The sequence below is a fragment of the Camelina sativa genome, chromosome 14, assembly GCF_030686135.1.
Source record: "Camelina sativa cultivar CO46 ecotype springtype chromosome 14, ASM3068613v1".
NCBI classification, from domain to species: domain Eukaryota; kingdom Viridiplantae; phylum Streptophyta; class Magnoliopsida; order Brassicales; family Brassicaceae; genus Camelina; species Camelina sativa.
Window position 1 is genome coordinate 9150989 of NC_141893.1, and position 26331 is coordinate 9177319.

A 26331-nucleotide genomic window follows, 5' to 3' on the forward strand; every position below is an offset into this window, starting at 1 on the left:
ATTATTAAGTCGACGGCTCAGGATTACCCACGAGTGTGAACGAGAAGCAGGGCAAAAGCGTCCGACACGTCCCAAAGGAAAAGGATTATACGAGAAGGCTCTCTTCTCATCCAAGGGTTCACATTTAACCAGACTACTCTCTTCTGTCTCTTCTCATACCCGTCGATCTGTCTAAAGCTTTTCATCGATTGCCACCTCCCCACTTTTTATTTTCAGTTTATCTCTCTTTTTTATTTATTTTCGATCTAATTGTCTAAAAAGAATTAGGATAATACAATTTGTCTATCTAATTCTGACCATACTTAATTTCCATTTCTTATTTGACTTCTTCAAAATTTAAGTGTGGTTGTTCCTTTGTATCACTCTCAAAGGCTTAACTAGATTTGACATCCACATATGTGTTTGTCCGTTATATCTATCTATCCATTTTATAACAAAACATCATACGCTGAAAAATTAGTAAGCTATATATATTATTTATCTTGTGATAAATATCAAGAACTGTAATTATTATGACCATATATGAAAAATAATATCGCATTTTCTACCTTTAGTTTTAACCTTTTTTATAAATTTCCTTTTTGGTCTTCTAGATGGCACACTGAACAGACACGCATATTCACACAGATACGTGCGTCTTTGGAGGACTTGGAAAATAAAATAAAAAAAGCAGAGATAATGATTTCCTCAAATAATAAAGAAAAAGAACAAATTGATTTTTCCCAAATAAAGGAGTCAGAAAAATGTAATTAAGGAACAAACAAAAAAGATACCTTTAATAATAAACAAAAATAAACATTTTAATATTTAAAAAAAAAATGAATTTCCTATGAAATATAAACCGCATAAACTTATCGTGTGACCGCCTTAAGAAAAAAACCAAAATAAAAATAAAAACCCCTTTTTATTTTCTCTCTTCAGCCGCCGCTTTCACAATACCTCTTCCCTCTTCCCTCTTCCCTCTTCTCCTAGGTCTCTTTTTGTATACACTAGAGCTCGCAAATCTGGCTATCGAAAACCACAATCATAAACTCAACTTCGGGGCCTTCAAGGCCAATCACAAGAAAGTCATGGTGAGTCTCTTCTTTCACCATTCTTGTTTGTTCTTCCCTTATTATATAATCAGTTTCTGATTTTCTTGCTTCTGTGTAATCTCAGGGACCGATGATAAGAACAGAGGAGGAAGAAGACTGTACGATTCCACCGTGGTTAATGCCAATGCTACGAGGGAGTTACTTCGTCCCCTGTTCGATCCACGTCGACTCAAACAAAAACGAATGCAACCTGTTCTGTCTTGATTGTGCTGGAAAGGCCTTTTGCTCTTACTGTTTAGTCAAACATAAAGACCATCGTGTTGTTCAGGTCAGTCCAATATCTCTTTCCTTTTTTTTTTTTTTTTGCTCCTTCCACAAATCTCATGTTTATAGTATTATTTATTTCAATGTATATTAAATTTTGCAGATACGAAGATCTTCGTACCATAACGTGGTGAGAGTGAATGAGATACAGAAGTTTATAGACATCTCTTGCGTCCAGACGTATATCATCAACAGCGCAAAGATTGTGTTCCTCAATGAAAGACCTCAGCCTAGATTCGGCAAAGGTGTTACAAACACTTGTGAAATCTGTTGCAGAAGCCTCCTTGATTCTTTCCGTTTCTGCTCTCTCGGCTGCAAGGTAAACACATACCACTCTGTTTTTTTTTTCCCCTGTTTTCACCATTTCTTGTCTAAACAAAAATTCAACTTTTTTTTCTAAACCCATTAACGCATTTCACTTCTTAACGAAATCTATATCAAGTTTTATTTGTTTTGGTTAAGCTTTGTTGATGATTCATTTTGGATATGCTCTGTTTTGGAATGTGAGTTGTGGAATGACTTTAAGTGTCCTTTATGGGTTTTGACTGTTCAGCTTGGAGGGATGAAGAGAGGAGATACAACTCTAACCTTCTCTTTGAAAGGGAAGCATGGTAGAGAGTACCAAGGTGGTTCGGAATCAGATGAAGCTACAACACCAACTAAGATGCGCAAGACCAATGCTTTCAACCGTCTGATGAGTGGTCTTTCAATCTCAACCGTTAGATTCGATGACTACGGTCCAGGTGGTGGTGATCAAAGGTCTTCAAGCTCTGGTGATGAAGGTGGGTTTAGTTTCTCTCCAGGAACACCTCCGATCTACAATCACCGGAACTCAAGCAGACGAAAGGGTGTCCCTCACCGTGCTCCGTTCTAGACAAAAGATAATTACTAAGTTTCAAACCCCATAATTATAAATATAAGTATAAATACCGATACATTGTATAACACAACTTGGGGTGAAATTTAGGATGTAGTCATAATGTTGTAAATGGGCCAGTGTCTTTCTTTTTTCTTATAGTTTTTTTCTATCTAAAAGGTAAAGTCAAAAATAATTAGACACATACATAAATACATTTTTTATAAATATAGAAGAATTAGGGTTTATAGTGAAAGTGTTTGCTCAAGGTGTTAGACTGTCTAAAAGGTATGGCTTTTGTGTTGTATTGTCATGTAATTGTGTACATTAATTTTTGTTTATACAATAATAATAATATTATATCAAGTGAAATATTATAAAACGGATGCGTTGTCTAACTGCAGTAATCTCTTCACCATTTTCTAACATTATAGTATTTCACCCATATGTTTAAAGAAATAAATATATAGTCTTACTTATCCTGACTGGAATTATGCTAATAGTATACGAAAATGTGTAACTGAAGTCATGGCGTCATACTTACATAGTTTTGTATAAATTAAAGTCGCAGGAGTGTCACTGAAACATTTTTTTTTAATACAATTGATTGATTTGTTGTAGTTTGACGTAATCAAGAAGAATATTATAATAGTATACACTAAAGAATATTATTATGCAATATAAAAAAAAAAAAAGTAAGCAAGTGGGATAGAAGATGAAAAAATAATAAAGAGCCGTGTGGAATCCGAAAGGCTGCGATTCTCTTCTCACCGTTAAGAGACGGGTTTTCATTACTTTTTTATGATCTCTCTTAAATTTATTCAACATCATGTTTTAAGCTCTACACTAATCCACGGAATCGAATAATTGGCACACTTTTATGAATTACAGATAATGTTTTGATAATGCAGTTTCGTAAATTCAGTGACACACAAAAATCGTTTCCCGTATTTTTTAGTTATGTATCCCACAAATTTACATTCGGTCTCTGAACTAGGGTTTTCAAAGATCACAATTCTTTACTAAAAATGATCGAACTAATTTGGAGCTAATTGTCCCATCAAAATTTTTAGCATCAAAAGTTTATTTTATGAGGCGATCACCCATACATATTTTTAATATATATATATAGAATTTGTATAGCTATCTTTTTTTTTTTTAAAGCCGTAGTAGTTACACAAAAATATCATGACCATAAGAAGTGAAAATGTGTGCTTTTTTAAATGTGTGAAAATTTAGTTGTTACCCAAAAAAACAATAAAAAATGGTATCTCCAAAAAATATCGGAGTCTCTTGGATTGTACAGGCCACCACAACATATGTATGCATTTGGATTTCTGTTCAAATCTTTGAACATATAAGAACAAGAAACTTTTATTATTTCTAATCTTATTCATTTGGATAGAGCCTTATGCTATTTCAAAACTATCCTTACCAAAAACGAAAACAAAACATGTAGTACTATATACAAAAGAGAGTATTGCGGCCAAGGACGGTGGCTCTGCCACGTATTCGTGGACGGCCCCCACGGGCTTAGGTTAGGCAGCGACCGAATGGGGGCAATACTGACTTTTCGATCGGGCTTCGAGCCAGTTGCGCATCCTCGTCACTTCGACTACGACACGTGTCGATTAAGCCCACTAAATGTATGACACGTGTGAATGGAGACCGTGAGGAGGGACCACGTGAAGCCTTGTGTGTGTGGAGTTATCTTGTTCAGTCTCCCAAGACGTTAAGTAATCAATAATAATACTATTATCAATGGGAAAGCTAGCTACACGACAAATGCTGGGATAAGGATTTGTTGTGATGTCTTTTAACTATTTTCTCTCTATAGTTTCTTTAGTGTCGCTATCGGAATTGTGATATTTTGTTTGTTTTTTTGTAACTTTACTTAATGTGGAATATAACTACTAATTCTTAATGAACACTTATAGTTATGTTATTAGCGTTAGCAAAAACATAAAACTATGGTACTACTGACTAAGAGAAGACACAAATTTTGAACTATTTTACATGTTTCACAAATCGCAAATCGCAAATATATCACATGTGATTGTTTTTATCACTTGCATTATGTTTTGGGTGTGAATGGTTGTAGCAGTCAAGACGAATTAATCCATCAGCGGATTAGACCATTTTTTATTCACTATTTATAAATACAGTCTGTAATAATGCAGTTTAAAGATAATAGAAATAAAACTGCTGCGAATTAACTATGAACCATTTTTATGTACAAATAGAGTTGGTCTGCAGCGGTTTTCTGAGCGTCTTATTATTTTTTGGATAATCTAAACTGCTACAACCCCTTACCCTTCTGTCTTTGTGTCTCATAACCCTATTATATTCGATCTACGATTTACGATGGAAGCGGGACTTTCCACAGTATACATATAAACACTGGCATATTCAATTGTATATATCAAAAATATCTATGGTTCAAATTTTGTTGGATACTTATTAACAACGCAAAACCTTATAGATTGAAAGTAAACTAGATCGGATAAGTAAGTTCCGTTATTCATACATAAGGCTCTGCTGGTTCGTGGAAATGTGGAATCAATAGTTACGTATTGGTCTCTTCATTGTTATGCTAGACGTTGTCGTTAATAGTCTTGTATTATTTGTTGATGTATTGCATTTAAATATTAAAATCTACTCTCGGCTATTATATTTAGTTGAATCACTAGTCCACTCATACATTGGTTATACACTAGAAAAGGTAGGCAAGGATAGTTTTCAGCATGGGGCCATATATATAGATATAATGCTGAGGCCATTTATGGTCCGTGGGGATCCATCTTTTGGAAAACTCATATTATATCTACAGATCACGACGAAATTTGTATATACCTCACAGGAATATATATAGCTTTATCTTTGACAGTAAAATTATATACATATATACATATAAACAAATTTCGACAGTGAATGACTTGTACTTTGGTGTGCTTCTGCAAACATCTAGTATGTAAATTGACGTTTGCGGGCTGAGGATTTGCTACTATATCTATATATCGACAAATACTTCTTTTTTTTCTGTTTAGTTTGCAACTATACACCGACGTGGGTTACAAAAACTTTTTTAGAAATATATAATTTGAAAGAAAAGGGTGTACAAGAAATTAAATCTAGTATTCGAGTGTTTAAATTAAATAAGTATGGTCGAGATTAATTTCTGAAAGATTCGTCAGTCTTATAGTAGTTTATACGTTCTAGTTGGAGAAAAAATAGATTAGAAAGTTAAAATATTAAGGTCTTTTTGATTGGCCAGAAACTCAAAAGAAAAAATCGTATATTAAGACCAGGAGGCATAATAATGTAACACTGTATAGTTCTTTTTGACAATTTTTTTGTGTCAATGCAAAAACATTGGTTTGACCAAAAAGGAAGATGGACACAATTGGTGAAGAAATACAAATTCTCAAGGCCATGTTTAGCAAAATTAAAGCACCTGTATATATGTATCGATGGGCATGAAGAGCAAGCATCATCTACATATAAGAAACTTATGTAAGGCCACTGACTGGCCCATTTTTCCCAGATTAGTTATGGGCCTTAATAACCCCAACTCTACGCTACCTCCTCCATATGAACATGTTCAGATAAATATCGGAAGTTATAATTAAGTGCAAGTTATCAACACGAATATATATAAAAACCAGAATTAGGAATACTTCTGGTAAAGGAACAAAGACGACGTGTGACAAGGTCCTGTCCACACATTATATGGCTTATATCTGCCGTCTTATTTGGAGTTCTCTTTTTGTAATAGTTTAATTTTGTTTTGATGATAGATATGTAAGTTGTTTTTAAATTCGAATTTGTCGGGCAAACATGTGAACATCGTCACTTAATCAGACGACATATCGCGAACCACATTAACTTTCTGGTCCCTAATTATGATATTTAATTGATTTGATTCGTGTGAAGATTTTATCTCATGTGGAATTTCTTGTGAATTAATTTTATCCATACGAAGTTGCTACAACGACGTGAGAACGTGATCTTTAGTCATCGGCCAGGTGTGCCCGTATTTGCACAAACTGATACAATATACATAATATGTATAATGTATTTTACTATTACATATATAAGCAATCAATTTTCCATTTAATCCATTTATAGAACAAATTTAAATAATGTCAAAAAAACAAAATTTAATACCTTTTTGCTCTCACACAGGTTATTTTGCACAAATGTTTACTATTGATGTTTAGCTATATGTTACTCTCTGAACTTTATTTTTGCAGTTAATATAAAAATATTACTATAGTATTGTGTTGATACTTAAACATGCCATTGGCACACGTAGTTGATGAAATATCGGTGTGCTTTAAGTCGCTAATTATGTAAATGCGGTAAACACCGACACAAAAGAAAATTAAACACCGTTTGAAGACAAATGAATTTGATTAGTACGTTTTACTTAACATCAATTATTATTTCTCTGAAATATTATGTAAAGTCTAACATATACTATTAGACTAGACTCTACATCTTTACTCTCTACCAATTGATAGTCTCACAAAATCGAGGGTAAAATGCATTAGCCAGGCTTTAAGAGACAATGAAAAAAATAAAACAAATGGGTTGATAGAGTCTTATATATTTTGAACTTTTCTTATTCATTTTTATCATCTGCAATGGAATAGATTTTGTTAAAGGATTAAGCTTATAATTTATAGCTTTACTAGAATCATACGATGATACTAATTAACCGAACCCAACCAAAAAAAGGCACAAATAAAAATACCAAAAGACCGAACGCTTGTATACGCATACATGCCTAGGCATGCACCTACAAATTAATTACTTGATTTGTGGTTTGAAGTTTGAACTAATATTATACCGCGTTATATACCAAAAAAGAAAGAATATGGTAGCGTAGGTCTTAGGGTATATGATATTGTTAGTTTGACCGTATATATAAGTTCAACTCCGAACTTTGAAGTTGGTATGGTATGGTATGGTATGGTCGTATGGATACTCTCGCTCGTCAAATTCAAAAAATGTATGTCAAAAATTAAATGTTGAACTTCAACTGCAAAGATATATAAAGAAATGTTCGATTTAAATCACGACTATATATGTATTTATAGCTAGCTCGGTCTACTAAATAAGTCAATGTGTGAACATGTGAAGCCTGTTTGATTTATTATGCATGGCATGCGACCCGTTCGACTTTACTCGGTTTGGTGGAGAACTGAAGATATCAAGTACTTTACCATGCTCTTAAAAGAAAAAAGTACTTTACCAATTACCATATATGCATGTTGAGCTGTTGACCAAAACAAAAGTACGTAAATACGGTTTTACACTGCAAGTTGTTTCACATATATGATATATACGATGTAATTATTGAAATGAGACACTAATAACAGCTGGATGCCGTCAGAAAAGCACAGTTGGATTAAATTACAAATTTGACTAACCTGGAAACGAGACATATGTGAAATTGTTGAAGTATATTGTTGTAGTATTTAATTTACTATGTATAGTGTAAAACTTACACATGTTTCAGATTCATTCTTAATTAAGCTAATAATGAAGCATGGAAACTTAAAATTTAATATGTGAGAAACTGGTAGCAGTCAAAGTGAAAAATAAAAACTGGAAAGAGAGCACATAATTTGTTTTCTTTCGTATAGTGTTTACTAGCTAGTTCAGATTATATTATTGATTCCAGTATTTTAGTGTGGTCTATATTTTCTTTTTCTGGAGTATATATAGTTCAAACTCCGATCCCTAATTGTATTATGCTACTATTTGTTAAGGTAATAAGCTGCCGCCTAAAAAGTTGTCATAATTGTGTTGAGTGTTGACTCACACGTGCATGAAACTTGTAAAATTATGATATCTTTCAATAAAATCTTCATAGGTAAATAAAACAAACCTTCATAAGTTAAAATATGTACTGTACTATCGTTAAAGTCAAATACAAGTTGCAATATTGGGATTTCAACAGGCCAGGCCACTTGTAATGACTTGCCACTGGAAGACGCGTGGTGCGACGTGCGTGCCACGGTGTCGTTGCCAATTTCGCTTTCAAATTGTTCATATTTTTTTCTTCTTGTCATTTTCCGACGTTTGTTATTAACAACTACATGATTACAAATCCAATCAACTATATAAACCGCGATTAAGAAAATTTTCTTTTCATTTTACCTTGTAATGATTATGTTCTGTAAGAACTATATGTATACAGTACGTGAACGAAATACATTTTAACCCCGATACTTTACTTTTGTATTTATTTATAGTTTGTTACACAATTCTTATTTAGTGTATGATGCGTAGTGAAGTTGACATGATCTGATGATCATAAACAACAATTATAAAAAATCAAAAAGAAAATAAACAATTCGGAGTTAATTAGGTCACGAAAACGAAAGTTAATTAGGAGGTATAACTAAGGAAAATTTTATACATATGTCCTTTTTTACTATGCGTGACAAAAATCTACTTAATGGACAGACAACAAACATAATAACCTACCGGTTCAATCCGTAACCGGTTTAGTAATTTCAATTTTGATCACACCCGGTTTTGTCACCCCCTCTTTCTCTATATATCCCCCACCATGACCGACTCTGCAAGACGCGTCGTATCAAAAATATTCGTAAATCGTTCTTCTTCTTTACTCTCTCCTTCTCTCTCTCTCTCTCTCCATCGATCATAATGGGAATATGTGTGTCGTTCAATCAGAAAAACCCAGATACTTCGCCGACGGTGAAGATCGTGACGGTTAACGGCGATCTACGTGAGTACAATGTTCCTGTAATACCATCTCAGGTTCTTGAAGCCGAGTCAGCAGCAGCTTCGTCGTCTTCGTCTTCCTCTAGACCTTCTTCTTACTTCATCTGCGATTCCGACTCACTCTACTACGACGACCACATCCCGGCGATAGAATCCGAAACGCCGCTTCAGGCCGACCAGATCTACTTCGTCCTACCGGTTTCTAAACGTCAGAACCGTTTAACGGCGTCCGATATGGCGGCTCTCGCCGTTAAAGCGAGCGTCGCGATACAGAACTCCGTCGGGAAAGAGTCTCGTCGGCGGAAGAAGGTTAGAATATCTCCGGTGATGATGTTGACGGGTTCTAACGATTCCGCCGGGAATGAGAAGACGGTTAAGAAGGGATCAAGGTCGGTTGTGAGTAAAACTGCGCCGTTTAAAGGTTCGGGTGGTTATAACCGGTCCGGTTCGGCTCGTAATTTGAGGAGATATACTTCGAGACGAGCTAAGCTTGCGGTTCGATCTTTTAGGTTGAAGCTTTCAACCATTTATGAAGGCTCCGTCGTTTAGACCATCTCGAATCGTTTTCTCTATTTTTTTCTATAGAGGTGAGTTTTACCTATTAGTGTTCTATTTTTACCTCAAAAATAAAGATTGCTATTTTTTTCATTTATTTATAGAGTAACCTTTGTAAAATAAAATAGGGTTCTTCTGAAAAAAAAAATAGCAATCTCTAATTTTAGAGATGAAAATAGAGAACCATTGGAGTAAAACTTTCATAAACTTACCTTTATTATAAAATTCCTCTACTATAGAGATAAAAATAGAGAACTATTGGAAATGTTCTTAGAATGTTTTCAGTTTTTTAGGAATAAATAAATAAATTAGAAAAGATAAAAGAATGAAAACAATATTAGAAGAAGCATATTTTTTTTTTCTTTCTTTTGTTACACACTGATGATATATTTTTTTTACATCAAGAACATATTTGTATATTTCTTTCTTCTTATACTTTTGATTGTGTATTTTGGTCATTGTAGACTAGAAATCAATCAATCATATATATGTTTACAAGAAAATTATATATTATGATTAATGATGTTTCTCAATTTAACCATCATATAATGTGGCTTTTTTTTTGGTTGTCTTTTTATCCAAAGAAAAAAAAGTTACGTGAAAAAGGTATAATGTGATGCTAATTTCGGAAGATTGAACAACTATTTGATTTGTATGTAAAGTGAGGAGTATCAGCTCAATTAGGCTTTGATATGAAGCTAGAATTTGAACGTCCGATCAAATTTAAGGTGGAATATTGGAAAATGGATTAAACCAGAATCTCTTGGCTTCACAACCAAGAAATTTTTACTCATAAATTTCTATCAATATCATTAAAATAATTAGTTATTCTATGCAAAAATAAATCAAACTTTGAAATTAGTGGATCTTCAATTACAGTTTGAAAGAATCTCTCAAGATTTTATATTATTTATTATGATATTTTCAAGGATCCTTTGAACCTACTTATCATTGTCGAAAAGCTAGCAAATCAATGATACTTACTTTTCGTTGATTACAGTTTGATGTGTGGTTGATGTGTCAATCAAATCCTTATAATCTTTGTAATACATGTTGTGTCAAAAATAACAATGTCAATTTAGTTGTTTTAATAAGTCGTCCTAGTTCTGCTTACTCGATCTAAGCTATGATTTACAATCAAAGAACTTTTACTAGATGGGATCACATATGGCATTTTACAAGTGCAGACCTTGTATAGAAGCTTCAACATATCATTATACGTTGAGATATGCTTTCGTGTCTGATGAATGAAGTGATTAAATATGACAATATAATAGAAACTTAAATCAAAATATAACTGACGTAAACAAAATAAATTTATATAAGTATATTCGAATGTGTATTGAATCTAAGCAGAGACGTGGTGTTTATATGATATAGATTCCACTAGGCACTATGAAACCATGGGTTGAAACTTGAAACTTGAAACGGTATATGAACATTGTGGCTGTCAGGCTGTGTGCTGAATTGGTGATTGGTTTGACTTTGAACGTTAAGAAATCAATATTCTTTCTTTTCGCTCTTAAAATAGCAAGTCCGACATGACTGGCAAATCTCCGACAATGACAGGGTTTGTATATGGAGGCGACGATGTAATCAACTATATCAATTTCTTTTTTTATCAGTATATTAATTTTCCATTTTATTATTTCTTACCATATACGTGCGTCATATTAGAAAAAGTAAATAAGTGCGGTATGAATTTTTTTCTTGGGTTATTGTGATGGATTCTACACATTTATAATGGCTTAAATATATGAATATGGCACAAACTGTTGTGGTTTACCATACAGGTTTATCGTATTTTCCTTTCTAGTCATGTTGTAAAAAAAAAATTACAATGAAATAAAAGAAAAGATAAAAGGCAGCTCCTTAGATTTTATGTGTAGAGAGATAGGCCTATGTTGCCACGTATGATTATACCGTTTGTCCGTTTGGTATGTACCAAAACAACAAACGGCATCAAGTCATTAGACCAGTGACCAAATCGCCTTATTGGACCGTGTGTCTCCTATTGAATCAATCGATTAGACAAGAAAGTCAACCTTCGTTTGTAATTTTGTTTTTTGGTTTAATTAAAAGAGTGATTCAATACATATACGTGAAATTTTATATATTTATGCACCCTCTACAAACTATAGTTTATGAATAGTTTTCCTCCGTTGACCAGAAAACATATATGTATAACTCCTACATATATAGTAGTTTTGAAATACTGTTCCGGTGGGATAAGCTTCAAACTTTTTTTTCGATGGACATATTTTCAAACTTATAATTAATGTACATAGCTCACATGCGACTTTAAAACATATCATACTTTTTTAATATATAACTAAACCTGGTCTTGATATTGAAATTTTAAATGCATAATATATTGGGATAGCTATCTTCCACATATTGCAAAAATTTAGCTCTTTATCCCCAAGTCACCAAAATCAATTTCTCATTATTGATTTTAAAAATATAAATAAAATTGTTTGAATTTTCTAAGACTTCTTAATATATTGATTGATATAACTAGAACACGATATATTTTGTTATGAACTACACAAGAATATACCATTCTACCAACACAAGACTATATAGGCTACAGTCTAACACACATACTGCTATAGTTATATAAGTGTGAAACTGTAATAAAATTTGGTAGATAGAGTAACAGTCCTGGGAACCGTCATTGACGAGGAGAACAAAAGAAGCAAAATACGATACGAAAACAAATCAATCATACGTTGATTTCTCTTTCATTATTCATAAACCTGTATGAGAAAAACCACCCAAAATAAGGATACGTACGAAAGCAACTCAATCTTACCCAGAGCCGGCGCTCAACTTTTTAGGGCTACAAGCCAAAAAAAAAGAAAAAAAAACTAATTGCAACTCATGGGGATCAAACCTGAGAGGTAGTGTTAATGTTAGTACAACTTAACCACTAGCCTAAGGAAAACTTTTACTGAAAATGGCCGAAATTTTCTATTTATTATGTACGGCCGCAAGCCAATGCTTGGCTTGCTTGGCTTGCTTGGCCTCTTGGCCGGCTTTGATCGTACCTAAACACTTAAGAGAAAAAACTAATTCAAATCATTAATTGATTTCCCTTTAATCTCCCAGATATCCTTTTCTGACAAAAACAATACAAAACAACAAATATTTCCCAAGATATGCATGAGTTTGCTTAACATCACTGCTGTAGACCCTATCTTTGGGTGTATATAGATATATTGTAGTAATTCAAGATCTTGATGTACACAAACATGCATGATATTATCTAGTTATATATAAAAATGATGCATTTCTAAAAATAATAAGTAAATTTGAATAACGAGTTTATAAAACGTTTATCTCAAAAATGTCAAATTCTTAAGAAAAATTGGAGTAATTGCTTAGTTAATGTTTGGGGGTGGACAAGGGGTTTCACTTTCAATATCTCTGTCTAAGCGATCAATTATTTTCAATACATTAGCTTTGGTCAACATTTTTTCATGGACCTTTGATTTGTTGATAAGATCGATCTTATTATACTCACGTGAATATTGGGTGGATTCAATTTTTTTTTTTTTTTGGTATAATAGGAGAAGAGCCTCATATTATTGGTTACAAAAGCCAATAATATGACGGGACGGCTGGTAAAAACAGTGAATATTCTTTTCAAACAATAGTTTTGCTAATTGAAAGGATTAAAGTAAGCAAGAAATTAATGGTTTTGTCAAATATGTCGAACTATGTTACTGTGTATATGTAAACATTCAAATGATTAGATATACATGCATGTGTTTAGTAGTTTTAAAAAATTAGAAGAAAAACAGAATACAACGATGTTTGTGTATAAATTTTAGGCGCAAATCAGACTGTATAGGCCCATTATTGTACCTTGCAAAATTCGATCTTCGACCTAACATAGGTCCATTAAAACACTATCAGATACAACGTAGACATGGAGGCAACAACCACATCTGGAACGTCGTACGAAATTGCGAAGAGAAAAAAAGAAGCAAACCAGCCTTATAAAAGTTAATATATATATATATATTAACGAACTGATCATCTAATAAGCCTAATATTAAGTTATTAACGCACTCTTGACAACTCCTCCTCAGATATACAAGATTTTGCGAACTAGCTAGACAATTGCATAATTTGCATAATTATGAGTAGGTCGAGACGAACAAGCCCTAATTAACTAGGCCTCTACTACAAGTTCGATTTTACTTATATAAATAATGGCAATTACGAGTAAACATTATACCTAATCTATATTATAATACCTCTCTTTTACCTAAATTTTGTGTACTAACACATGAATCTTTTTCTTAAAGTATTAACACAACCCATAAGCACGGCTTCATGGTTCAGTATTCTGAGTTTTATCAGACATCAACAAGATCATCGTCTTAATTTGTTGGGCCTTTGTTGCCACTTTTTAAGGTTATATAATATATATAGCACTACAGAGGTATTACGATATTTTCAGATTCATGGTATCTCAAGAGAACTTGTATGTGAAGATGTCTTGACTTGTGTATCTTGAACTATGAACCATTGTTTTTTTTCATCAAAGACTCCATTTCGTTAAGTTTACAATGAACCAATTACGAGTCATATTATACTTACATTCGTTGGATCATTTCAATGGCAACTGACTAGATCTAGTTTGGTGGGTCTAATTCAGGTAAGGGTCGTGAGGGACAAGTCCAATATATCGCAATATAACTTTATCCCAGTGTCTGTACGGCTTAATTAACAAATGATTCGAGTTATTATCGGCTGGTAATCTTCGCCCATAATCCATAGAACCTACTCAACGAATGATAACATTGTTTAATATGATGATTCAACTTTTATATGCCTCGAGTATATAACTTTTTTTTCATGTATTATATCATGGCATCACATGTATTTCATTTACCAGTCAATTAGGCTTTTGGGCGGTCAAAATATGTTTATAATATAATTAAATATATTGATTAGTATGTATTTAGAGTCCACTAGCTAGCTGAGTGTACATTATTAAACGTTTGATAATTCATGCCATCATGAAGGCATTATATGGTCACAAACATAAAGCTTAAATTATTGCCCACTAATCATATATAATAGTATATGTTATATATGTCTGAAGTAATTAGCTCTATATGTCTATATTGTTGCAGTGATCAAGAGTGTGTTGATACCGTTAATTAATAATCTGATATACAAAACCACAGAAGAAGTAGAACTAACACTTTTAAAAGTGGTTGATTACAATAATTTTAAAGCATGTTCCCCCTCTCCAAAGTATGCCGTTAAGTTGACTAAACCACTCAGATCATGCATACCTCTCAATTAATTAATAAACATCCATCGTATTAGAACACGACACATATATAAAAAGAAACCGTTTAAGGATTAATAGTAGTGTCCTTAGAACTATAGATAAGGGAAAATAATTAAATTTGAGACGGATAGCAAAGAGAGAAATCAGCCCCTATGTATTTAGGTAGTGGACATTCGGGCGGTGAAATGGGTCCACTTTTACATGTGTGTCCTTTAGTTCCTTCCTAGTAAGGCCATCTTCAAAGGGACATCCAAACATCATTTTCGTGTAAATTTCTTTCACCAGAATGTGACACACCAAAAAAAAGATCTTACTATTTTTAACTAATTCCATTTTTTGTTGACATTAAAAAGTTAATGAAGATAAGAATTACTTGTTGAATTAGTGATTATCTTTGGCTATATTCATTATTTTTAGTTGTGAAAATGTGTAATGAACAGCTCTGTTAAAGTTACACTATGAAACGTAAGCCGACAACTTCAGTGAAAGGATAAAAAAGTGATGATGCGAACATAAGGATTCACATACTGGCTTTTCATGTTTTTTCCTTTTTCATATGATCCAAAACAAAAAAAAGTTTTGTGCCATGCATGTCTGTCTGCTTTTATCATTTCTCTTGTTTTACTAAACATTCGAAATTATATATAAGAAAGTATATAACATATAAGTTAATAAATATATCGATCGATGTTGTTTTAGCTTGTATATGTGCTTTTTCTTTCTATTTCTTGTGAGCATATTAAAAAATTTGTGAAAGAAAACCTTCAGAATTACCCTGATTTAAATGTTTATAGAAAACTAAAGAAAAAAAATTGATAGGTAAATAAATTCAACGTAACACCGCGCCAAACAAAAACTTCATTAGATACTGACTTTGAAGAATTTAGAAGTATTTTACAACTCTCATCATTATCTCTTTCCAATCACCCTGTTTGTGGTTAAGAAGTCAATTTATTTTTTTTTTTTTATTTTTTTTTTTTTTTTTTTTTTTTAATAATAATACCTTTATTCATCTTCTTTCTCCAAGGAACAACATTTAAAATACAATATCGATCTAAAAGATGAACTGAAGAGAAAAAAAACCCAGTAGGTGAAAGAGTTAAAGTAGAAATTGAAGAGAAGACAGAGCAAGTTACGGCTAAAAACCAAACCCAAACCCAAGAAGAAGGACAAGCTTCATGCTAAGGTTGTATGAACTGAAACCATGCGGAGAGATAAGTATCATGAAGTTGCTGAGGTGGTGCTGCCACTGAAGAATGCAAAAACACATTTTTTCGATCCAGACCAAGTAACTTAGCACGAATGATGAGCTGTATCTCTTTGACCAAAATAGCTGCCGATTTTGCATTGCTAGTGTGAAGTCTTGAATTTCTCTCTTTCCAAATGAAGTAAATAGCGGCTTGGAAAATCAGTTTACAGATTACATTGAGCCTGGCATTAGACGTAGGAGATCTAACCCATTGCACAATATCATCAAAAAGAGACGGGGGAGAGAGATTATGATGCACGAAGAAAGCAGTCCACACTTCCTTGCTAAAAACACAGTCAAAGAAAAGGTGTTGTTTCGATTCCATAGCTGAGGAACAAAGGAGACACTGACCCGGCACACTTAGACCCCAACTCCTAAGTCGATCCCTTGTTGTTAGTCTATCCCGAAGAATCACCCAGAGAATAAATGTGTGCTTAGGAATTCTTTGGCTAAACCAAACAGACTTAAACCACGGAACTTGAACTGTTGAACGAGGATGCAGGCTGGCTCAAGTTTTAGAAGATGAGAAAAATCCTGGCGTATCATTATGTGAGTTACGCCACAAAAAATAATCTGAATCTGTTGGAGAAAGTTCTGGTGGAGTTGGTGGTAAACAAGCCCGCAAAAGAAGTAAAAGTGGATGTCTTCCACGAGGCAAAAGCCAAGAGCCATTTGAAATGGCCTGAGAGACAGAATTTGTTGAAGGAATTCCAGTAACCATGGGACCATTTACACCTGTTAAATCAATTAAAGGGCCAAGACCAGTCCAATCATCATGCCAGAACAATGCTAAAGAACCTGATTGCACATGACAGGAAATGTGAGGTCTAGCTAGAGAGCGTAGCTTGACCAACCTCTTCCAAATCCAGCTTCCAGAATTCTGAAAATCTGTATCCCAGAATAGTCTTCCTCTAATTATGACCTTGTGAATCCATGAAACCCAAAGAGAACCTCCACCAGCAAACAATAACCATATCAACTTTAGACCAAACACAACATTAGAATCTTGCAGCTTTCGAAGACCCAAGCCTCCTTCTCTCTTTGGAGTGCAGACTGAATCCCAAGAAACTTTGGCACCTCTAGCAGAGTTAGGAGCACCTGTCCACAAAAAAGCACTGCAGATTTGCTCAAGTTTATCCAAGCAACCTTTGGGAAGTGGAAAAACCGCAGCCCAAAAATTGATGATGCTGTACAAAACTGATTGTATTAACTGGAGTCTTCCAGCAAAAGATAGATGCCTGACTTTCCATGAGGAAATTCTAGCTTTGATCCTGTCAATAAGAGGCTGATAATCAAGCGGTTTCAGTTTGTGTGGTAATAGAGGTAGACCGAGATACCTTACTGGAAGAGAACCCTGAGTTAGACTAAATCTAGCAGCAAGAATTCTAGACATGGTCAAGTTATTCCCATCAAGAAAAAGACATGACTTACTCAGGTTGACATCCAAACCCGAAGCAACATGAAACTCTCTCAAAACATCCAAAATACCGTGCAAAGAGTACTCTGAACCATCAAAGAAAATGAGAACATCATCTGCGAAGCTGAGATGAGTGACAATAGGGTCCATACAGAGAGGATGCTTGCGAATAGAACCTTCAGCAGCTGCTATGTCTAGAAGTTTAGATAAGAAGTCCATAGCCAACACAAACAATGAAGAGGAAATTGGATCTCCTTGTCTTAACCCCTTCTTGCCCGGAAAGAACCCTACCAATTCCCCATTAAATGATACTGAGTAGAATGGGGTGGAAATACATGCTTTTATCCAATTGATAAAGACCACAGGTAATTCAAAAGCATGCAGGATGTTGAGAACAAATGACCAATCCAAGTTATCAAAAGCTTTGGTGAGGTCAATTTGTAGGCAGCCTCGAGTTGTAGCACCATCCTTGTGAAAATCTGAAACTAACTCGGAGGCAAGAAGAACATTTTCACAGAGCATCCTTCCTTTCACAAAACCCACTTGATTATATTGCACTGCATCCGGCAGAAAAAGCTTGAGTCGAAAATTGAGAATCCGAGAGATTACTTTGTAAACTGTATTACAAAGTGAAACAGGCCGATATTCGGATAAGCGCTCTGCCTCAGGCTTCTTTGGGACAAGAGATATGATAGTTGCGTTTGCTTGTCTAGGAAGAGAAGAAGATATAAAAAAATCTTTTACCGCGGCAATGAGATCCTCTCCCACTAGCTCCCATGAAGTAATAAAGAAATCCACAGAAAACCCATCAGGCCCCGGAGCTTTATCCCTTTTCATAGAAAATACTGCTGCTCTGATTTCCTCAGAAGTCGGAATCGCTGATAACTGTAAGGCAAGAGAACTGGAACACCTAAAAGAGTGCAGACTTTGAAGATGTGAAACCGAATAAGGAGAAACATGGCTATTAGAAGTCCCAAGTAGATCCTGATAATAATGTAGTGCCATGTTCTTAAGAAGAGCAGGATCCACAATTCTCTCATTTAGCTCATCTCGAAGGAAAACAATAGCATTACGCGATTGATTTGCTTGAACTGATTTGTGAAAGAAACTACTATTAACATCACCCACATCTAACCATCGGATTCTGGATTTCAGTCTTAAAAATGTTTCCTCAGCCAAAGAAAAACGAAGCCATGATTCCCTAGCAAGTTTCTCTTCCTCAAAAAGAACCTGAGAAGGATGAAGAAGAACTTGTCGCTGGATCCTCTCTAATTCCTCAAAAGCTTCCTTTGTTCGAGATTGAATGTTACTGAAACTACCATGATTGATAGATTTGCAGCAAATTTTTGCTTCTCTCAGACGCTGATAAAGAGAGTGCATAGGTGAGGACTGAACAATGGGCTTCTGCCACGCTAGTTGGAGCAACAAAGCATAATCTGGGTGAAAGGTAACAAATTTGAAAAATTTGAATGGAGTTTTACGTCTGGAAACAGATTCCGTGAGTGAAACCAAGCAAGGTGAATGATCCGAGGCTCCAGGAGCCTCAAAGAGTGCATTTGAATCAGGAAAGGAAGTGACCCACTTATCATTAGAGATTGCCCTATCAAGCTTCCTCGCAATTGGGTTTGCAGGACATCGGTTGGACCAAGTATAAAGACATCCTCGACTTGGTAAATCTGACAAATTACTTTCCAAGAGACAGTCATGAAACTCTTCCATACCAAGAAGAGAGAACACTGGTGGAGAAATGGAAAAAGCTTCATTAGATGATAAAACTTGATTAAAGTCACCCAACAGCAACCAAGGAGACTGCTGAAGAAGAGAGGAATCTGCAAGCTCTCTTATAAGGTCCCAGAGTGGCCTCCTTGCAATGATTGTATTCCTGGCGTAGATAAAAGCCACAGAAAAAGAAGTATTGGTGGCGGGGTTGAAAACACCACATAACAAAAGCTGGTCTGATTTTTTATACGTTACCACCTGAAGAGAAGGATCCCAAACCAAAACAATACGACCATCATCCGCAGTGAGAGAATAGTTGACATCAAATCTCCAACCCGGAGAAACATTATTTATAATATCCGATATATTAGGCTCCCTCACATGAGTTTCCAAAAAAGCTCCTAGTAAAGGCCGATTAGAGCTTAGCCATCGTTTAACTGCTAAATGTCTTGCACTGCCATTAAGGCCTCTTACATTCCAGCAAAAACACTTCATATATACAGCAAAAGGTTGAAGTGACACTAACTTAGGCTTGAGATAAGGGGGTAGTTCGCACAGGCGAACTCCCAATAGAAACCGAACTGGGAATGATATGAACAGACTCATGCTGAAGAGAGGAAGGCTGAGTAGAAGAGCTTGAACCAGACTGTCCTGAAAGAGACAATAGAACTTTTTGACGCAAATTTCTCCTAGCTCTTTTCTTTGCTTTGGCAGAGAGAGCCGGAGAGAACCCAGAGTCCAAGTCAGCTAGGCGAGCGCGAAGAAGAGTTTGATTCACTTTAATAGCTTCCTCCTCTGCAGCAAACTGTGAAGTAGTAACGTGCTGCGAAGATGCTTGTGAAGCAAAGTCGGAGACTAATGGCTGAATAATGGATCTTTTAGTCACATGAAACAAATCAGATTCAGAGGTAGGAAAATTCGACTGAGAGTTACAAGAAGGAAGGCTCCTAGCTCGGGGTAAAGACACACCAGACTCAACTGAGGCAGCGACAATAGGCATAACAGGAGGAGGAAGATGAACAGAACCTGCAGGTTCTTCCCTCATGACCATAGGCGGAAGAGCTTCCTCTGGGCAACGGAGTTCAAAGTGACCAAATTCACCACAACGACCACACTTTGGTGGCAGCTTTTGGAACTCAACAGAGACAAGCACAGAAGTACCAAACTGATCCTTAACTCGAACAAAGGAAGGACGCTTCTTAGCCAACTCAACCACAACCTTTAATTTGACAATACCATTAGTATACGGACTCAATTTAGAGAACTCCGAGTGAACTGGAATACCAACACCTGAAGCTATGGTACTAAACCCTTTAATAGACCATAATTCTGGTGGTATGTTCTTGAACAAAACCCAAATAGGAGCATGAGCAAGTTATTATTAACCTAATCAATAAACCCCATAATTTAAACTAAGACAATATATATAATCTACACTGTTACTGATTCAAAAGATTGGACTGCATGCAATCTTACTTAGAATGATGTGATATGTGCTTTTATATTTACTTTTGTGAATGTAATAATAATATGTGGTTGTTCTATTAATTAAGTTTTTGTGGTTAAGAAAAACAATTGTAATGTACTATTATTATTAAAAGCTTTAAAACAAGATGCGAATCATCAAAATATGGAAAACCAAATAAAATTAGGATTCTAATGATATGTAAAATAGTACAATGACGAAATAATCGTAACATTTATCGATGATATTTTTCCTTTAATGCTTTTGAAACTAAGTTTCTTCGTTTTATGGAACTGAATTTGAAAAGAAATTTTTTTTTCTTTAAATGATTATAAAATTTACTATCCTGTTGTATTACTAATCAACACGAAATTACAAATGTTACTAATCGGCAAATAATGAAGGAAAAAAAGATTTAGTCTCTATGAATACCAACCTCTAAATAACTAAACTATGTGGATGTATAAACGTTTTTTGTTTTCCTATAAATATTAAGTCTTTTGATATTAAAGTAACAACAGGGAGTATATAAGAAAAAGCTAAAAATGATGTTGAAAATGATTTTTGAAATTTTCTTTCTCAAGGTGCCATGCTAATATGCTATGAATATTTCTTCTAAAAGTAGGTTAAAAATTATATACTATACCCCATACATGATAATCTTATTTAGCACGCAAAACTATCATGAATCGATATAAGCAATGATTATAAAGATCAGCATCTTAAGGAATGCTATAAAAAATACCGGAGCATGATTGGGTTTTAATCATTGCTCTATGCATGCTTGTTCTTAGGCCCTCACGCCCTATGCATCATTATTCTCATGTTACATTTTTCTTGGTAAAAGCATCTATTTCTTTTTGTAATGACAGAAGAAAGCATATATCTTTTCATGAACACTAAACAGTAGAAAAAATAAGAAAAGAGCCGAAGTGCATAAGAAAAGGTGAGTAACCAGGCCATTACTGGAATTGTATATCCAACATCAATACATGATCTTAAACCAAATAAAGCCCGAGTTTTGGGGTGATTAACTAATTTTGAACGATTAGAGAAAATTTATATTACTATAAAGTTAACTCTCAATTGACTGTGAAAAAATTGACAACGTAAAATACCAAAAAAAGAAGAAGTGAAAAAAAAAAAAAAAAAAAAAGAAGAAGAAGTGAAAGATGGTTGGAAGTGTCAAGTGGTGCGTGGGACTTCACTTGGACTGACGCACGCGCACCATTCGCTTCCTTCCAAACTTACTGATTGGATATTACATTAACAAATGGGTCCAACTCGTTTTATATTACGACACGTTGACCCCACTACTTATGCTCCTTCCTCCACTGCCTTATTTTTTCCTTTTTTCTCTCGTATATGCTACACGAATAAGATGAACTTTGATTTGTAACTTTAGGTTTAAAAGTTACTATATATCACAAGAGCTCAGAGAACGAGCATATGAAGAATACTTCCTTAAATACACAAAGCTAACGCATGTCAATTTTACACGTCATTGCACTTCGAATTCTACCTTGTTTATGTATCTTTTTCCCAATATCTAGCTAAACCGTGATGATCTTGTGGCTGGATTTAAATGCACAAATAACCACGAGTATAATTCATTATACAAATAAGCTTGACCTTCTCTTCTTTACTAGAAGTTTGCACTAGACCCAAAAGGAGATATAAAGCATATACTATATTTATACTAATATTTAAAAATATATAAAAACAAAAATAAACAAAAGAAAAGTCTCCACTCTCCATTACCACCACCACCTATACATATATGCCATTCAAACCTACTCTTTTCCTTCACCAAAAACAAACTCAATATTCACTTCTTTAATTTCACTCTCAAGTTTCAGCTTAGCTTTCAAACAGAGAAAACACAAATCATGAGAACAATGGTTGATTTAGGAAAGCAAAGAGATCATCACTATCATCACATGCAAATCATAACCACTCCAACCACCGTAGATTGTGCCCGTGAATTCCGTCTCCGACGAACTCTCCGATCACTCATCGAATGCATGCTCCCATACTGTTGCACTTACCAACAACCACCTTCTCCTTCACACCAAAACGACACCGTCTCAGTGTCTTCTTCTACTTCCTCCTCTTCCTCTTCAGACCACTCATCCTCATCCTCCTCCTCCTCCCATAGCAACAGCATCGTAAGTGGAACTTTCTTCGGCCACCGTCGTGGTCGAGTAAGCTTCTGCCTTCAAGACTCAACCGCCGTGGGATCTTCACCGCTTCTCCTCCTCGAGCTAGCTGTTCCCACGGCGGCTTTAGCCAAAGAAATGGACGAGGCAGGTGTTCTACGCATAGCCCTCGAGTGTGACCGTCGTAGAAGCAGCAACAGTCGGTCGTCTTCGATCTTTGATGTTCCTGTGTGGTCGATGTGTTGCAACGGAAGAAAAATGGGATTTGCCGTGAGGAGAAAGGTAACTGAGAACGACGCCGTTTTCTTGAGGATGATGCAGTCTGTATCAGTCGGAGCCGGAGTTGTGCCGTTGGAAGAGGAGGAACAGACGCTGTATTTGAGGGCGAGGTTTGAGCGAGTCACTGGTTCGAGTGACTCAGAATCGTTTCATATGATGAATCCGGGCGGTAGTTATGGACAAGAGCTTAGTATATTTCTTTTGAGATCGTGATATTAAGTACGGTGGCCTATACTATAATAAGGTTCTTGTCATGTTCGTTTTTTTTATTCCTATAATTGTACATTTTAAACTTAAGTCATCAAAAGAGTGATATATGCAGTTTTATCATGTTTGCCCTAAAACAAATAATGGGTTCTCCAGATAGGGAATTAGGGATACCGCACATAAGATACTCGCCGATATATTTTTTAAATATCTTCAAGAACAATTAAACCGAGCTATCAATCCTACGCAATGTCGGATACAAAATACTACTATAGTGCTTTACCAAAAGAAAATATAAAGGAAAATAATACAGTGGTGGTTTTATGCTTTTGGCAGAGGGAATGAAAGTAAGTAATGACACATATAGTTTTTGTTATTTTTCTGAACACTACACATATAATGTAAATATAGACTACAATATGGACTATATTTTGGTAAGTTGATTAAAAGGGAGAGATGGTCGACAGTTCTTAACTCTAGTATTTCTTAATTAGTATTTTGTTGGCTAATAGATCAGACAGACGAATTTTGGTTCGATATATTTTCGTCAAGACAGATAATGATAGGATATACATTTTAATTTATCTAAGCGCATATCCTCGTATTTAGTTTAACAATACAAAAAAATATTCACCAATGGCTGAACTAATAGCGTTCGGCTGGATTTTATCATTTATGAATATGTAATTCTTCCAAAACCCCAAGGGACCATCGGGATGTCAATTGCACGTATATACGGTGCATCGTGGACCTCCATGCTAAAGTAATGTGCGACTGCGACCAAACAGGATCGTGGATCTTGGTTTTAGCTTCGGTGTCTAGTTCGGTTCCAAATCAGTGCCACGCGGTAGGACATCTTTTTTTTTTAAAAAAAATTATAACAAACAAAAAAAAAGATTTTGTCTCTTTGATCGCACCGAATTATGCATCTCCCCGTCACTCGACTCATTCCCTTTTATGTTTTGGATACAATAATTTAAGATTCTATTGGAATAACAAAACCCTTATAATAAACACGCACGCACGCTCTAGTTTGATTTAATATTGCGTTGTGTTGTTCGAGAGTAAAGCCACGAATAAAAGTCATACATTCAATCATGGAATTGTTGTCCTACGGAACACTCCCAATTCAATATTCACACATAATACTATAGAAAAAAAAAATTATAGAGACACCTTCGTTGATAGGTATCTTGAGATACATTCACCGTACCAGAATACTGACTAATTTTTCTAGAAAAAATATTATTATGAAACTTCCATCAATTCTATAGAAAGAAGAAGCCCACGTCCCAGAAAATGACAGAGGCATGCAAAATCGTGATATCCAGCAAGGTATATGAGGCACTTATAATCTTATTGATATGTTCTTTTGTCCCCTTTTTATGTGAAATAGTACTGTCGTTTGATTTTTCTTGTTCTCCATTATAGATTCTCAAAATCTGCAAAATCTTGTTTTTTGTAATATGTATGATTTTAAATAAAGAGACAGTTAAATAAAAAAAAAAGAGAAGGAGAGGAATGGGTGATGCACACGAGGGTCGATATTAATCCTAACATAGAGACATATAGTTGGCTCCACAACCATCTCCTTTAGTCTTCTGTCATTCACGTGCACTTTCAACCCCCACGGTTCCCTCTTTGTATTGTTTAGATGCAATGTAATGAATATTTCCATGTAAATGATTTCCCCATTGTTCATAAGATGGGATCTTATAAGAGAAGTATAAGAAAACTCATACTATTTCCGATCATCCATTGTGCTGCCAGTAAATCCTGAAATTCATTTCAATTAGTAAAACAATTCAAATAGAAATATATGACAGTTGCACATATTTGATTTGTAATCACTACAGGTGTGCTACTAATCTTTAATCCTCGATTACCATGTACTATAGTATTAAGTTCTGCCAACTTTATTAGTCAATTACATTTTTAATTACATATTTCAAAATCCAAACAGGTTTCGAACTATGATTTATCCCTTATAAAAAACTTCAGGTAGAAGACGAATCAATTTACCAACAATATTAAGGAAACGAATAACACATATCACAGAACACAATTATCTAATTATATCACAATATCAATTTTATTCGATACAATAAAAAAATTAGATATTGATAAGATTGCTTTCTTTTTTTTTTTTTTTTTTTTTTTTTTTTTTTTTTTTTGTTCACCAATTTTATATCATGATTGATAGAGAGATACGAATAAGAATAATTCTAAATTCTTAAATGGTGACGGAGAAAGGCAATGTTTGGCCCAGCACGGCTAACCATTTCTTTTCGTTTGTCATATTTGCCGGCTCCAAATTGTTGAAATAACTTATAAAAACCACCCATTTGCATCTTATAGTCAAAAGACTCGAAGGAAAAGGAAGTAAAGATAAAGAGTCCGATTATTTCAAGAACCTATAATAATAGTAATCCGATTTATGGTCGGAGTGTAGCCTACTATTTTTGGTAAGAGTTATTCGTCTACATCTAGCCCTTTGCCCATAACCTTAAAAAGTAACAAAACGTTAGTAAAGTAGAAAACTTAGAACAGTAACGTATGACGCGAGAGAAAGCCCGTTTGCAATATATGAGCCCAAAATTTAGAGCCGAGTCAGTTAGGCCCCGTTTGCTCATCTTTTACTCAACGAGTTGTCCTTGTAATATCCCAAAATCTACACTATGAAGGTCAGAAGAACTCAGGAGTCTCTTATGAATGATAGTAACCAATATGATGAAGTCAGAACAGAAATGAAAAAAGGAATGAATGATACGTACCCCAAATTCGATTAAATTGCGCATAGGAAGCTACACCTCTTAAATTGAGTCGAAAAAAATCCACATTTTGTTCACATTGATATTTAATGAGACAAGAGTGGTGCCAAAAACTGGAGGCATTTATTGGTCTGACTCAATCGGACCACGTCGAAAATGAAACTCGATTTGGAAGTTTATGTCAAATTTGTAATAATATTTTCCCTCATTATCACGCCAGTCT

The 26331-nt window shown here is 34.7% G+C and overlaps 4 protein-coding genes across 4 annotated transcripts; 3 read left to right on the top strand and 1 right to left on the bottom strand.

The window, feature by feature from the left end:
• The first annotated feature begins 645 nt into the window (after nucleotides 1-645).
• On the top strand, nucleotides 646-2596 carry LOC104740798 (protein RGF1 INDUCIBLE TRANSCRIPTION FACTOR 1). Its single transcript, XM_010461492.3, has 4 exons — nucleotides 646-1073; nucleotides 1159-1362; nucleotides 1462-1677; nucleotides 1912-2596. Exons 1-4 carry the CDS (start codon nucleotides 1071-1073, stop codon nucleotides 2230-2232), a joined length of 744 nt encoding a protein of 247 aa, XP_010459794.2. The 5' UTR covers nucleotides 646-1070; the 3' UTR covers nucleotides 2233-2596.
• A 5845-nt stretch (nucleotides 2597-8441) lies between these two features.
• LOC104740799 (uncharacterized) lies at nucleotides 8442-10072 on the top strand. Its single transcript, XM_010461493.3, has one exon. It carries the CDS (start codon nucleotides 8896-8898, stop codon nucleotides 9520-9522), a length of 627 nt encoding a protein of 208 aa, XP_010459795.1. The 5' UTR covers nucleotides 8442-8895; the 3' UTR covers nucleotides 9523-10072.
• An 8298-nt stretch (nucleotides 10073-18370) lies between these two features.
• LOC147927980 (uncharacterized) lies at nucleotides 18371-21347 on the bottom strand. Its single transcript, XM_087485965.1, has 4 exons — nucleotides 21339-21347; nucleotides 19805-20569; nucleotides 18435-19716; nucleotides 18371-18393 (listed from the first exon to the last, which is right to left on the bottom strand). Exons 1-4 carry the CDS (start codon nucleotides 21345-21347, stop codon nucleotides 18371-18373), a joined length of 2079 nt encoding a protein of 692 aa, XP_087342091.1.
• Nucleotides 21348-22377: 1030 nt separating this feature from the next.
• LOC104740800 (protein MIZU-KUSSEI 1-like) lies at nucleotides 22378-23460 on the top strand. The gene has a single exon (XM_010461496.3). The coding sequence runs from the start codon at nucleotides 22582-22584 to the stop codon at nucleotides 23341-23343; it is 762 nt and encodes a 253-aa protein (XP_010459798.1). The 5' UTR covers nucleotides 22378-22581; the 3' UTR covers nucleotides 23344-23460.
• The last annotated feature ends 2871 nt before the right edge of the window (nucleotides 23461-26331 follow it).